Source organism: Homarus americanus, unplaced genomic scaffold (assembly GCF_018991925.1).
Source record: "Homarus americanus isolate GMGI-L3 unplaced genomic scaffold, GMGI_Hamer_2.0 scaffold850, whole genome shotgun sequence".
In the NCBI taxonomy this organism is placed as follows: domain Eukaryota; kingdom Metazoa; phylum Arthropoda; class Malacostraca; order Decapoda; family Nephropidae; genus Homarus; species Homarus americanus.
In genome coordinates this window covers 670,714-687,387 of record NW_024730202.1, presented here as the reverse complement: position 1 = coordinate 687,387, position 16,674 = coordinate 670,714, and the positions used below count along the sequence as shown (strand labels likewise).

General features: G+C 39.8%; 1 protein-coding gene across 1 annotated transcript in view; it reads right to left on the bottom strand.

Annotated features, from left to right (window-relative positions):
• LOC121866919 (neuroligin-2-like) overlaps positions 1 to 16,674 on the bottom strand; it is a 65,691-nt gene that overhangs the window by 24,387 nt on the left and 24,630 nt on the right. The window contains exons 2-4 of the mRNA XM_042366659.1: positions 6,744 to 6,941; positions 838 to 1,031; positions 8 to 104 (exon numbers count right to left, since the gene is read on the bottom strand). Of these exons, the coding sequence (XP_042222593.1) occupies positions 8 to 104; positions 838 to 1,031; positions 6,744 to 6,941 (489 nt within the window). The remainder of the gene's footprint in view (positions 1 to 7; positions 105 to 837; positions 1,032 to 6,743; positions 6,942 to 16,674) is intronic.

The following is a 16,674-nucleotide window of genomic DNA, read 5'->3' as shown; positions in this document are numbered from 1 at the left end:
CACTCACCCATTTTAGCGTGTTGTTGTTTCCAGTCCAGCCTGATGGTCACGCCGTCTATACTGGGTCCAATGGCTGACAGGAACTGGGGTGTTTCAAGATCCACCTGGGGAGAGAATTACCTGATAACTCACCTGTAAGGCGGAGGGGGAGAGGAGGGGGGAGGGTAATGGTGGGAGGTTGAGGGAGGTAAGGAAGGGGAGGACGGAGGTTGTGGGTGAGAGGGTGGGTGAGGGTGGGGAGAGGAAGGGGTGGGACGGTAGGGAAAGTGAGGGAGGAGGAGGAGAGAAGTTGAGGGTAGGTGAGGGTAGGGAGAGAAGAAGAAGAAGAAGAAGAAGAAGATCCAGTTAACAAACAAACAGCTAATTCACTACCTTAACAACATTTAGTCCACCTCAACAATTAAATACGTAAAGTAAGAATAAATAAAACTGAATTACAAATTATAATTCAAATATGCAAATGAAGGTAACTAATTAACATACAGAGAGATAGTAAATATCCCTTTAAATAATAAAAATAATTAAGCCCCATTAACTTAATAACTTTTAATAATAACATGACGTTTAATTAAGAGAATTGAGAAACCTTAAGGAATATTAAATCATAATATATAATTCAAATATGTTAATTATAATTATAGAGATACAGTACAAATTAATGTTTATTTTGATTGATCTTTGAATTCAAAGCTGGAAAATCACAGCGCCAAGAGTTACTGTGGATAAATTTAAACCACAGCGCCAAGGGATACTGAAGCTTACCTAACCTATTCTCAGTAACCTACTCGCAAGACCTGGTCGTCGGTACATAACCTCAACGACGGTACAAAGACCTACCTGCAGAATCTGGTCGACGGTGCGGTCTCGGAGGCAGTGAAGAAGAGCCTCAAAGTGCCGGTAGAGGTCGTCTGGGACTTGACAACTGAGCTGACGAGCAGCCTGAACAGCGTAGTATACGGGTTCCTGTACGGCCGCCCAGGGACTCAGCGCTGACCCGGACATAAGGATGGCTCGCTTAAACAGTCCCGCGCCTGTGTCAACAATAGGAGGTAACGTGGACGATAAATGGGAGGAATGATAGATAATATCAGGGAATAAACACACACACACACACACACACACACACACACACACACACACACACACACACACACACACACACACACACACACACACACACACACACACACACACACACACCGTGTTTGTACATTTACTGTAATAACAATACCAACACAACAAAACTCTTTCCTCTAGCCAATAAGAGCTGAAGTTATACACAGGAACCCTCGCTCTCTACACTCTATATATTTCTCAACTGTATGTAAAATGTTGTTGTTAACTTGGAATACATTAATATACTGTAAACATCATAATAACATTAGTATTTCCTAACATTTAATGGGAATTTTGTCTAAAAGGATTTATTTATTTTAGAATTTTGTGTTCGTATGATGATAACATCGATTACTATATACAATTATGGTTGGTTTTTGTAATTTCTTTAATGTTTATATATTTTTAATGTTTTAAATTTATTGGTATTGAAATTTATTTAATTTTCACTTAATATTGAAGTTTTTAAAAGTTTAAATAAGGTATTTAATTGAGTCTATATAATCCTTACTACCACCCTCCTCTTCCCTCCTCTCTCCCTTCCCCCAACACACCTTCCCTTACTCCCACCCTCCTCTTCCCTCCTCTCTCCCACACCTTCCCTTACTCCCACCCTCCTCTTCCCTCCCTCTCCCACACCTTCCCTTACTCCCACCCTCCTCTTCCCTCCTCTCTCCCACACTTTCCCTTACTACCATCCTCCACTTCCCTCCTCTCTCCCTTCTCCCTCCATTTTCCTCTCCTCCTCCCACCTTCTCTCCCCCCTCCACCCCCACGTTAGGGTAATAGACGATTATCAAGAGAGAGAGAAAAGTTGATTTGCAATTTCCTCTGCAACCTGACAATGAACCGCTACTCATTAATGGCAGATTGTGACTCCTCCCCTTCGTTCAGTCGACCTCCACCACCAGTGACACGTAAAATAAATGATCCTGTGCTGTGTGGGGGAAGGTAGGAGGGGGAGGGGGAGGGGGAGGGGGAGGGGGAGAAGAGGGGGAGAGGCGGGAGCTCTAATTACTCTATTTTAGGTAAAAATTACTTACCACTACAGTCTCTCTCTCTCTCTCTCTCTTGTCTTTCCTAACATAGACAACACTTTCCTTCTGCCCAGGGGTCAACCTTACCGTCACGCCTCGAGGGATGTTTTTTAATACGTGTCTCAGAGTTTAAATATAAACAGGAGTAAACATTACGTGACTTGGATATAGTGGGATTAAGTGAGTAGTTTTATCTCGGGGTTGTAGTAATGTCTTGTTCGTCGTCTTCAGTTAACGTGATTGATGTTATGAGTTGTGATTGAGGTTGTGAGTTATTCATATTCGTGATTTATATATTAATTTTTACAGACTAGTTATGAGCTGTGGTTGATGTTTTGAGTTATTTAAATTGGTGATTTATATATTATTTTTTTTAAAAGTAGTTACGTGCTGTTGTAAATCAATCGTGTTGCCGTAGACACAAGTGATTCAGGTTATAGTAATGGAGGGAACCCAGAGCGATAACAGATTTCAATCTCACCTTATGATAAAAAAAATCAGTTTCCAGAATAGATTAGAGAGAGTTGACGCCCTGGTGGTATACGGGATATATTTTTCCAGCTATTGTAGATGTGTGTTGGTAGGGGTGATGTTGTGACCCAGAAATAAAGAAAAAATGAAAAACAAGTGAGAAATCAAATTATAAACTTCAGGTAAATATTATAAGGCTCAGGTAGAATATTAAGGGAGACTATTATATAACTCAGGTAAAATATTATAAACCTCAGGTAAAATAAGGTAAAAATTTCACTTTAATGATATTTGGTTTAAGTTAAGTCATTGTTCTTGTTTCTGCTTTTATTCCAGAGAGCGAGAGAGATATGAAGCTGGTTTAAGTTTTCACTATAATAAGGATCCCTGTGGTGGATAAAAGTGATCCTCTATATAAAGGTAAGACCAGGAATAGGACCAATTAAGACCGGGACCTATGAGCATTACCTCGTTAAAACACACACACACACACACACACACACACACACACACACTTAACAGGTCGGTCGTATAGTTGAAATTAAAACCATTTATTTATTTATTTATGTTCGTAATAATTTAGTTGCTAAGATTCAATGGACAGATGAAAAAAATAGAGGCCGAGTGACGCTACGTTTTAAGCGGTACAGGAGAGGGGAAGGGGGGTAGTAGAGGAAGGGAGGGGGGAGGTAAGAGGGAGGGGGGTGTGGTAAGAAGGAAGGAGAGGGGAAAAGGAGGGATGGCAGACGAGGAGAGGAGAGCGGTAGAGGAACGGGTAAGAAGAGAAGGAGAGAGAGAGGGGGAGATAGAGGAGGGAGTAGAAAGAGAGGGAGAGAGAAGGGAGGGTATTGGGGGTAGGGGAAGGATCGGGTGAGGTGGTAGGGGTAGGGGAAGGATCGGGTGAGGTGGTAGGGGTAGGCAGCGCAGTAATGAGGAGGCAGTGCTGACCAAAACAAGACTTCCAGAAAAAAAAAACTACAGGTAATGTGTTGGCGCTAATGAACCCCTCGTTAACGGTTGATGATGTTTAGGTAAATAGTCATTGATGTTTAGCCACCACAGGTATAAAGGAAAAACAAATATGGATGTTTAGGTATACGTGTTGACCAGGTGTGTTGGTTTACCTGGATCTTCATAAACATTATTTCTCATTAAACTGGATTTAAATGATTTCCATCGTGTCCTTCTTGTGTTGGTTGATCATTTATTAAAGATTTCTTGTCATAAATTTCGTCATTTATTGAATATATTGTTAGTTTATTCATCTATTCACACTATATTGCCTTTGACCAGAGAGGCAGTTTTAGCTCTGGATGTTTCCGGGTTAAATCAAACGGAAACTAACCTTATTTCTTGAAGATTAGAAACCTTAGTTTATTTCACTTGGTGATTTAACAACCTAACTTAACTACCTATCCAAACCTATAACCTAACCAAAACTACACTCTAACCTAATCTAACCTAACCAAACCTCTCCCTACTTCCATAACTTATCAGGGACCGAGGCCGCTGTCACCTGCTGGTCGTTAGGTATACAACAGGTGTCGTCTTACCTGTCCACACACACACACACACACGCACACACACACACACACACACACACACACACACTCCCATTAATGAAGGTGAGATCGTCCATTAACCTCATAAAAACTCACCATACAGAAAAAAGTTATATAGTTTGTATATATATATATAAATCATTACTCTGTTATATAAATTCCCCTTTTTTAGTGAATTTAACCCCAGTTTTTGTGGCTTAAACCTAGAGAAATATAATTTTTTTAGGGTCGAGGCGTTGACAGTTTTAGTTGACGAAAATAACTCATTGATAAAAGACAACACGAGAGAAGTACACCTGCTGAGTCAACTCCCTTAAGTACAGGTAAAAAAAAATCGTCATGAGATTGGCAGAGGTGGAGCATAAGTTGATGTAAATTGAAGATGATAGAATTGGGGCAGCCAGGCGTTTAGAATTTCACTATGAGAGAGAGAGAGAGAGAGAGAGAGAGAGAGAGAGAGAGAGAGAGAGAGAGAGAGAGAGAGAGAGAGAGAGAGAGAGAGAGAGAGAGAGAGAGAGAGACTGGTGATAAAATTAAACGTGTTGGATTATGAATTTACTGCCAAGAGACACAACTTACACACACACACACACACACACACACACACACATACACACACACACACACACAGTATATATACAGTGTGTATGTATGTATGTATGTATTCATTAAGCCTGGCACAGTGAGGGCAGCTTTTTGAACGTATGCAAAATATTTTACTTGAAAGGCCATACAGTTACCTGTTTCAATTTACCTGGTGTGTGCCCGCGTGAGTGACCACTTACTGCAGTCATTATTCTAAAAGCCATCAGGTGATTTTTCATTCACATATGTAGTGTACTGCGCCACCCAGGGTCAGGTCATATTCCAGTTGCCTCTTACCTCTATCACCTCTGTCTGTGTGTCTGTCTATCTGTCTGTTTATTTGTCTGCCTGTCTGTCTGTCTGTTACACCAGAGGATTTATATTTTCTGTAGTTCAACATCATCTGTAATTTCTGAGATTATTCTTAAGAGTTAGAAGTGTGTGTGTGTGTGTGTGTGTGTGTGTGTGTGTGTGTGTTTTTTTATATGAGTATAGACTTGTTGTGAATTCTTGTTAAAAGTCGCTTCCTGTTGTTCCGACGTAAATTACAGTTTTAACTTGATATTCCTAACTCTTACTATTTACACGGAACCTTTGAATGTACACACACACACACACACACACACACACACACACACACACACACACACACACACACACACACACACACACACACACACACACACACACACACACACACACCGTTTCGTACACAGACCCACAAGTCGTTGCGCACACATTCAAGGCAATTAAAATTTGCATGACAACTACACACTGAACAAAGCAGAATATAAAATAACCCACAGGAGTAAGTTGAAAATATAACAAAATATTTTACAAACTGACTAACACAGACAATCCTAACTTGACCTGAGCTGAGCTGAGCCAACCTAACCAAACCTAACACAAAAAATCCTAACTTGACCTGAGCTGAGCCAACCTAACCAAACCTAACCTAACCTAACACAGACAATCCTAACTTGACCTGAGCTGAGCTAACCTAACCAAACCTAATCTAACTTAATCTAGGCAATCTTAACTTAACCTAACACCTGGCAACCCTAACCTAACCTAACTTGATCTAACCTTAGCTAACTTAGCCAAACCTAACTAAATTACTCCATGTTAACCTAACCTACTATACCCCAAATTAACCTAACCTACCTAATATAACCTAACCCAACTAACTTAATTTAACCAAACTTAACTTACGCACACACACACACACACACACACACACACACACACACACACACACACACACACACACATTTAAATTCTAACAGGTTCATCACTCAGCATTAGAACAACAACAATGGAGAAGGTACAAGTGAGACTCCTACTTTCCCTTCCTTCCCCCCTTTTCTACTCTCCTTCCTTCTCTACCCTCTCTTCTCTCCCCTACCCTCCCCTCCCCCCTCCATCCCCTCTGTTCTATCTTCCGGTTTATTCAGAGTAAAACAAAAGTGACAATGGAACCGTGACCAACCCTTCCTCCCTTCTCCTCTTCTTCCCCTCCCTCTTTCTTCCTCCTCCTTCCCTCTCTCCCCCTACCCTAGCGTGTTCATGGTGCGGCGGTTACTCGAGTACTTCCTTCCTTCCTCCCTCTTCCTCCTCCTTCTATCTCCACACACACACATTGCCTTCTCCTCCTCCTCCTCCTCTTCTTCATCTTTCCTCTATTCCTTCTATCTCCACACATATTGCTTCCTCCTCCTCTCCTCTCCCCTCCCCTGACTCCCTTACGCCACATGTGAAAAGCGAAGAATTATCAAGGTAAGATTATAAGACAGTAAGCTTTCTGACAGGTGGACGGAGTGGCAGTGACGTATGACTCATGACAGTACTATGAGTCATCACTTTTAATAAGATTCATGACAGTAACATGACTCATCACTTTTAACATGACTCATGACAATAACATGACAAATCAACACCACAACGGCTGACACTGACAACTGAACACACTCACCAGCAGCAGCGGGGGAGATGACAAGGAAGTTGAGACAGGCGGCCCCCGTGCCATGGCCCATGACAGTCACGTGGCCCGGATCACCGCCAAACCTCACGATGTTCTCCTGTACCCAGTGTAGAGCCGCGAGCTGGTCCATCAACCCGTAGTTAGCGACGGTAGGGCGGCCCACTGTGTCCACGTTGGGATTGAAGAAACCTGGAAATAAAGAACCATCGTGGTAGTGGTTTGGGTAGTTAGTAGTGGTAGTAGTTAGGGTAGTCAGTAATGGTAGTAGTTAGGGTAGGTCGTAATGGTAGTAGTTAGGGTAGTTAGTAAGGATAGTGGTAGTAGTTATGGTGGTTAGTTATGGTAATAGTGGTAGTGTGGGTAGTTAGTTATGGTAATGGTAATAGTTTAGGTAATTAATAATGGTCATGGTAGTAGTCAGAGTAGTTAGTAAAGATGACGGTAGTTAAACTTTTGTTAGTTAGTAATGGTAATAGTATAGTTAAAATAGTTATATTAAAATGCATTACTACACTTAAGATATTTTAAGACTATATAACACAAATCAACAATAAAAGACTCAACAAAAGATTATATGACGTAAGAAAGTTACTCAAAAGTTTAGGAAGAAAAAATTACAATATTTTTCTCCAATCAACAAGAAAATTATCACAGAGAAGAAAAAAAAAGGGGTAATATTTTTGGGATCGATTTTCATTTATTAATTTATTTATTTTATTTATTTTTAAGAATTGGCAACGCAAGTATAAATTTGTTTTTAGATAAATGAAGAGTTTTTGTTCCTTACGCCTCAGTAACATTGATTATCGTTCCGGTCACTGACGTCTGACCCACCGACCAGCCAGCCAGCCGCACAATACTAGTAAAATATTATTCGCTAATATTTATTTTATTTTCTGCTTCGTTTTCTAGTTTTTGTTTCTTTGTTTCCTTCCTTCTCTTTTTTTTTCTGAATGGATGGATGGATGGAAAGATGTATGTATGTATGTATGTATGTATGTATGTATGTATGTATGTATGTATGTATGTATGTCTGTATGTATGTATGTATGTAGCACAATGACCATAACAACTGCCATCATCACAACCATCACTGTAATAACCACAACTGCCATCATCACCACCACAACCACAACAATCACTACCACCACCACCATACCACCACCACCAGCCTCTAACACACACCAACGTATTCAATATTCACAAGGCAGACTATAACCTCGCCTCCACTATATTAAACGTCATGAATTTAAAACTAACCAACTTTTTTGTTAATATTTTCGAGGTTGACAATTTTGACACTGATTAATAATATCACGTGACTCAAAAACATGATATAATTCAATGTATTTCTATTTGTTAATGTTTGTTATGGATGACGTTTATTATGTAATGGTATTCGTTCATTACAAGGTTGTTAATTAAATGAAAATATTTTTATTAATATTGACAATCATAATTACGAGTTTTTCTATTTGTTTTTCTAGTTAAAGTTGTGATGTTGTCTCTTTCTTCTCTGATTGGTGAAGATGGAGGGCTATTAACCAATCATAGTTTCCTACGTCACGTCTCAAACAATATATATTTTTACTTATTTTATAACTGGATGATGTGAAAGTTTTTATTTGATTAATATATTCTAAAAAAAACCGTAAATATATTCAATATAAAATATAGACAAAAATAGTTTGTCTTTTACCAAGGAAAAATATGAGCAGTTTCAATATAAAATGACTGATATTGTAACATAATATTAAAAGCATTATAGACACAACACACTGGTTTTGTTATACTTGACCAACAACTCATATGTTTTAATAAGACTTCTACATGTTCACTGCATTTCATCTATAATATTTTTGAGGCTAATAAGTTTTAAAAAAGGTCTAACAATTTACGGACACAATGAATGACTTCTACTTTCAAGCAGTTCAGTATAAACGCTCGTAAAATATTAGTAACGTGATCATAATACTAGAGAGAGAGAGAGAGAGAGAGAGAGAGAGAGAGAGAGAGAGAGAGAGAGAGACATGTTCCACTGGTCATAGGATTTAGTATAGACGCTGAAGTGTTCGTCGGCTTGGGTAACAATCTAGTGAATGGTGAAATGTGTAGTCGAGCAATTTGGCCACGCGTTTGCTGCTACCTAAATCGACGGGCCTGGGAGAAGGGTCTGAATACGAGGTCTGGTGGTGATTAAATTTTACTTACAAGCCAGACTACGGGTCAAGGTTAGATCGGAAGGGCAAAAGGTCACGTGGCTGAGACTACAATATGAGAGGTTATACGTTAAAGCATGATGTTGTTATTGTAGATGTATAACTATGGGTGTTGTTATGTTCAGTATTTTGATAGAAGTTGTAATGAAAATTTCCCTTTATTGGTAATGAGAATCACAACAGTATAATTATGTTGTTGTAAAGGCAAATGTTGTAGGTGTTATAGCCCTTTTTAAAGACACTCTTAGTTGAGTCAATAACTTACAAATATGTTGATAAATTTATCTGTTTAACGGGAAGTAAACACACTTTGGGCTGTTTAACGAAAGGCAAACATAAATACCAATAGACAATACCAGGAAACAGGTCCAGTACTGTGTTGATATGCAGACCACACAACTATGTAGGTGATAATACTGGTGGGTAACAACACGGTGCGGCAGCTGCCTATGTATGTCAATTAATGTTAAAACTATTGTGTTCATGATTTTTTTACAACAGTTTATTGGTTTTAGAGTTGTTGTTGTTGGAACGACCCCTTCTCCCTCCCTCCCTCTCATACCCTCACTTCTAGCGCAGGGGAGGGGGGGGTGTGTGGAAAGGATCGAAGGGGGGATCAGAGGGAGTTATCGAGAGACAGAGGTGTTCCCTATGTTATGTTCTATAGCTTAAATCACTTTAAATACTCCAGAGTTGTGTTCCATATGTGTTATAGTTCCAAACACATCACCCAAGAGTTGTGTTCCATATGTGTTACAGGTTCAATCACTTTAAACCCATCTGCTCCGAATACCTTCAGCTTTTAGTAAGGGGGAGATGACTTAGTGAACAAGCCTGACAGGAGGGTTGTCTGTCTGATCTCTCCCTACGCTTTTCATTTGTTTTATTCTCTCGGGGTTGAGTTAGTGAATATTCCGGTATACCGCTATGGCTCTCTATACAATAACAACAACCATTTAAAGTGTGTGTGTGTATGTGTGTGTGTATCTGTCTGTGAGTGTGTGTGTGTGTGTGTGTGTGTGTATCTGTCTGTGTGATTCTCTAGGTAATTAAAAAATGGACGTAGAGTAAAAATCGAATATTCAGATTAAAAGAATTAGCACAAACAATATCGCCAATTACAAACACCGTAACAATGTTTGCATATACAACGACTGACGAAAAAAACACGGAGGTAACTTTTACTCCTGCCTCCCCAGCACGTGGCCACCGTGCAATATATATTTTTGTTCTTTTATTCTCGTGTCGGTAAGATGGGTTGGGCCACACCTATTCCGGAGACACGCACACAGACACAGACAGACACAGATACACACAGACAGACACAGATACACAGACAGACACAGATACGCATAGACAGACACAGACAGATACAGACAGGCACAGATACACACAGACAGACACAGATACGCATAGACAGACACAGACAGATACAGACAGGCACAGATACACACAGACAGACACATGAGACAATGTTTCTGTAGTCGTGGATGTGTTTATCTTTCTAATATGAAGGTGACGATGCTACACACACACACACACACACACACACACACACACACACACACACACACACACACACACACACACACACACACACACACACACACACACATGCGCGCGCGAAAAAAATGCATTAACAAGTGAAAAGAAAAATGCAAGTTTTAATATACAAGTCTTGTTGCCTCTCAAAATGAAAGAAATAAGTCTGGTAGTGGTATCTGGCTCGTGTGTGTGGTGTTATCCGGCTAATGGTCATGGTGTTATCCGCCTCTTGGTCAGGGTGGTAGCATCTGGCTCCTGGTCATAATGGTGGTGGTAGCATCCGGCTCCTGGTCATAATGGTGGTGGTAGCAGCTGGCTCCTGATGGTGGTGGTGGTGGTGTAATCCGGCTCCTGGTGGTGGTGTTATCCGGCTCAGTTTTCCCGCAAGTCGTCAAGTCGCCACAAGTTTGGAAGCAGTTATTAAGGTCAGAGTTTTAATGATCCCGACGGAGGTAAATTTCATGGCGGGCGTAAGGTTCGCCTGGCGTTGGTCTGGTTACTTTATTTATAAGTTTTGGCGGGGATCCAGAACTCCCTCCTGGCCCCTTCCCTTCCTTTCCTCCATTTCTCTCTTCGTCTCTCACTGCCTCTCCCCTTCTCTTCGTCCCTCTCTGCTTCACCCTTTTTTTCTCCCTATTTCTCTCCTTTCTTCCTTACTTTTCTCCCTGCTTGCCCTTTTTCCGCACTCTCCTCTCCTTTTTTACTCTCCCCATTCTCTCTTTTTCCCCGCTTGCCTCTTTTTCCCCAGTCCTCTCTCTTTTCCTTTCGTTTCCTTTCCCTTTCTCTCCCCGCCTTCCTCTTTTTTTCCGCACTTCTCTCTCTTCATTTTCCCCGCCTTTTTTTTCCCTCTGCCGCTCTGCTTTTCCCTGTCTCCTATGAGTGAGTGAGCGAGTTGGGTTGGGTTGGGTTAGGTTAGGTTATGATAAAGTTAGGTCAGAATAGGTTAGGTTCAAATAGACATTGAAATGAATTAGCACACAATCAATTACCCATAAATAAATACAATGCAAATAGATACAGAAGATATTTCAGCCTTGTATTTTTAACCAGATTTTACCTATTGGTCTACTAGAACACCTGTAACGTAATATACAAGTCAGTAATTACCTGGAATAGAAAAAAAAACTTCTATAATTCACCAATAATCAAAGAAGATAATTGCCTTAACATATTGTGTAATTATAGCGATTATTTGGTCACGATTACGACTGTTTAATTTTTCGTAATTTGACCTTAAAAATATCCCTTAAACTGACCTGACCTGACCTCATACGCCATAATTAATAATCCTATCATTATCCCCTCTATAATTATCACACACAAACAGACAGACAATCACCCACTAACCCTCATCAGAGAGTGTAATAATAACTTCATATATTTACTACTTCTGAATTCATTCATTATGATAATTATTAAAAAAATCTTCGACTTTTAGCGTCAGAGAACAATTAGTGTCCAGAGGGTAATTAGCATTGTCGTTTAATATGCTTAACTGAATGATGAAGAGAGAGAGAGAGAGAGAGAGAGAGAGAGAGAGAGAGAGAGACATCAATCAACTCTCCCCCTACACCCTCCACCACACGGGCAAAACATCAAATATATTCATCAATCCATCCAACATTCATGTCTCTCTCCAACTTTCAACTATGAATAACAATCAGTGTATAACTAGGCTGACATTGGTGTACACATTGTTGAGTTTGATCACACTCTTTCACCGACACTGTACTCAGACACAATAGGTTACTGGCTGTGTGGAAGAGAATTCAATTATCAAATGTACTCGACTGTGGGTGAAAATTTCGACAGTGTCATTTTAATGTGCGGACGATCGGTTTGGTAGCGAGTCTAGTTGAAGCTTTGGCTAATTTTACATAAGGTGGTGGCCATACCGGGGTAGAAATAGTTATTGGTGTTTCGTTATAAAGATATGTGTATATGTTTAGGATAATGCATGAATTACGGATGTCGATGTGTATCTTTTATCTTATGTTGATTTATATGATAACGATATTGTCAATAAACTATATAAATTCATCGTTTAAATTATTTGTATTCTTTTCTGTCATATAAATGTCTTTAAAACCTGATAACTCATAAACGCTTCCTTACCCTCTTAAATATAAATAAAACATTAATAAATACATAAATACATTAAGTTCTATCAATCACAACCACTGTATTATTAACCACATCAATGAAATATTCTATCAACCACAGTAACACACGTCAAAAGTTTAGTTTAGGGAAGGACATTATACACGTATCAGCACAGTAAGTGAAACGTGGCTGGCCGCGACCGTAGACTTTCACGACGCAGTAAGCTAAACGTGGGTGGCTAGGACCGTAGACTTTCACCGCGTTTATCTCTAAGACTCGAATAATTCCTACTATTGCAGAAACGTCATTTACGGTTACAACAATTTATTTAGTCATGTATTTTTTTATTTTTTTTGTATTTTGGTTATTGTAGTGTGTGAAATATATAAATAAACATTCCACGCTTTATGTAAATATCTCGTTGTAGTGAAACGTTCAATGGTTTTTTAATCATACGGTATTAGGTATCTATTTATGTATGAATATTTATGAGTGTATGTTTGTGTGAGAGTATTTTTTATGGTGTATGGTTGTATTGGGATCAAATATTGGCGTGGAATCAGACAAAGGCGTAGGTGAACTGCTATCATGGGCGGGAGAATGAGAGAAGTGGAAATGTTCGTCTGTTTACAAGATTCCATTTACCTTCCCTTCCCCTCTCTCTCCTATCCTCCTCCCTGAAACCCCTCCTCTCACCTTCCTCTACCTCCCTACCACTCCCCTGACCCACTACCCCCCCTCCACCTCACACCCCAACAGCAGCGATATTGGAGAGTTAATTATGCAAAGTTCACCCCCGAGTTCGTCACTACCTCCCCTGAAATTGATACCCAGTTCAGCGCTGCATCTCTCTCAGTCCCCCCCTCTAAAATGTATGTTATTCAGTTTTCTTTTAATCATTACGTTTTCATTTTCTGATTTTTGTTTTATATTCTATTGTTTGTCTCATGTTTATTTTAGTTTTTTTTGCTTGATTTGTATTTTTTGTTTTTGTTTGTTTTAGCGTATTTTTCTCTTATTTTTCTTCGTTCCTTCCCTTCTACTTTGTCCTTCTTCACTAACCTCTTCTTATATTCTTCTTCCTCTTCCTCTTCTTCTTCTTTAAGTTCTTTTCTTCCTCTTCACCTTTTCTTCTTTTCTTACTAACCTATTTTCTTCTTATCTTATTCCTAATCTTCGTCTCCATCTCTTCCTTCTCCACCATCAACGTCACCTCCTTTATTCCCCTCTTCTCTCACCCTCTTTCTCTACCAATCTCTCTATCTTTATCAGCCTCTCTCTCTCTCTCTCTCTCCAAGTATTAACATTGTCTCTCTTAAGTGTTAAAGTTCTCTCTCTTAAGTGTGTGTGTGTGTGTGTGTGTGTGTGTGTGTGTGTGTGTGTGTGTGTGTGTGTGTGTGTGTGTGTGTGTGTGTTATACAGTTAGTACAGTGGCGACAGTGTGTGTGTGTGTGTGGGGGTGTCACCAGCCAAAAGCGTTATCTAACTAAACGTATCTGCCCAAACTTACCTAAAAAATAGACTAACATTGTTATTCAGTGCAACTCTCTCTGACTGTCTGTTTATCTGTCTGTCTGTCCATCTGTCTGTGTGTGTGTCTGGCTCTCTCTCTCTCTCTCTCTCTCTCTCTCTCTCTCTCTCTCTCTCTCTCCCCTATTTTTAATGTTTTTATCACTATTATTCTTAAAAAAATCACCCAAAATCATCATTATTTTTTTAACAATTTACCCTTTTGCACAAACAAGTTTTTTATCAATCTGTTGACCAGAAAGATTGACTTGAAAATAATAAGTGAAAAACTTTATTTGTGTGTTTGTGGATTTTAGCGGCGTGAGTCCTCGAGTACCGTAGAGATAAAATACCGCGTGTGTGTGTGTGTGTGTGTGTGTGTGTGTGTGTGTGTGTGTGTGTGTGTGTGTGTGTGTGTGTGTGTGTGTGTGTGTGTGTACAAGAGAGGTTTATCACGTGTTCCAGCTGGTCGTCTGTTGGTGGCACCTGTCTCATTTCTCTGGCCTACCCTTCCCCCCTTTATCTCTCTCACCCTCCCTCCCAACTCTTATCTCACTCTCACTCTCCTTCCTCTACCCCAAGTCTTGTCTGTATCCCCCTCCTCTCCCCCCACCACAATATTAATGTAGCCAAGACAGATGTTTCACTATTTGGTTCCTTTTATGTACACCTGCAGTCTTGTTTGTACAGTATGTATGTATGTATGTATGTATGTATGTATGTATGTATGTATGTATCACTATCGCTAAATCCCTATCGAATCTCATCCTTTCAAACCCTTTCGTGTGAATTTCGTGCGTTTAATGTATGTTTCGTGTGTTTCGTTCGTGTGTTTCGTGGGAGTTTCGTAAAATTTCCTAATCAACAAAGTTTTGAGGGGATGGAGGTGTGTTGTGTGTTGCGTCCCCGTGTTGAAGTTCTTAATTATTAACACCTGTATGGGGAGCTGAGGTGAGGTGAGGTGAGGTAAGGTGAGGGGTAGGTAAGGGGGGGTGTGGGGAGGGAAAGGGAGAGTGAGGAGGTGAGGTGAAGTGAGGGAGGAGATGAGGTGAGATGAGGTGAGGTGAGGTGTAGGTGTGGGGAGGTGAGGCATGGTGATCTGTTGGTCAGGTGTAGAAAACAACAACAATCACCACTTACACCACCACCACAACTACCACAACAACAATCACCACACCAACTACCACCACCATCACAATCACCCCAATAACTACAACAACCACAACTATCTGTACCATAACACCCACAACTACTACCATCTCCCCAACAACCACAACTACCACTATCACCAGCACCACAAAAGCAACGATAACAGACTCACCAACTAAGTCACCACAACCAACTATAGTATTTCACAGCATCCTTACACAGCTATTCCACACCAGTCAACAAGGTCGGTGTTTCTAGTGATATACACCATGACTCTCGCCCCTACCACCAGCCTGGCTCATACTGCACACATACACGAGAGGATAAAAATAGTTGTGGATAATATTTCACGTTGATAAAAATACTAAAATTTATACATGGATAAAAATATAAGAATTTCTATTGTGTATCAAAATATCAGAATTTATATAATGTATCAAAATATCAGAATTTATATAATGTATCAAAATATCAGAATTTAAATGTATAGACTTAAAAGAAACATAGGAATTAATATACTGAAAATGAAGAAAAAGGTTTGTATATTTTGTCTATAAAAGTATACAAGTTTGTATATAAGAAAAAAAGAGTTACTTTTATGTTTCGTGTTCATAAAAAAGTATAAATTTTCAAACAGGAGGTAAAAAGGCAGTCGACTTTTATTGTTATCGAGAAAAACTTCAATAAGTTCACCAAAAAACAAAAACATAGAAAAGGTTTTAATATTCACTTTTATATAAAAACCAGAAGCATAAAATAACTATAAAAAGACGTATAAATAAAAACTAATTATCTATTGTCTTCAATAAAACATCAAAACAACGAAAAAAAATATATATTTTTGTTATAGTGTCAAAGCTTTTTTTTTCTTTAGTCGTTTAAGTCAGCTTCAGTTTATTAGTACGTTTAATATAGCGTTTTTATTTACAGTGTCAAGCCGACTTATGCAAATGAGATGTTTTGTTCCGACCGATATTAATGTTGACGTTATTGGGTAGGTGGGGGGGGGGTATTCTTGTTCTTATTTGTGGGGGTTAAGAAAGGGGGGGAGTTTGGGAGAGGGGAAGGCAGAGCTAAAGTTAGAGGTGTGGGGAGGAGGAGGGTGTGGGGAAGGGGTAGGTGGAATGATGAGGAAGTGAGGGTGGGGGGTAGGGAGGGTGGGGGGTAGGAAGGGTGAGAGGAGGGGAAGGAAGGAGGGAAGAGGAACAGCTATATAAGGGGGAAGTTAGGGAAAGGAAGGGACGGTGGATGGAGTAGGAAGGCAGAGGGAGGGAAGTAGAGAAGATGTGAGGAAATAAAGGAGGGAGGAGGGAGAGGAGGAGGAGGAGAGAGGAGGAGGAGGACTGAAGAATATAAATGAGAAGGTGGATGGGGAAGAAGAGAGAAGAAATGGGAGA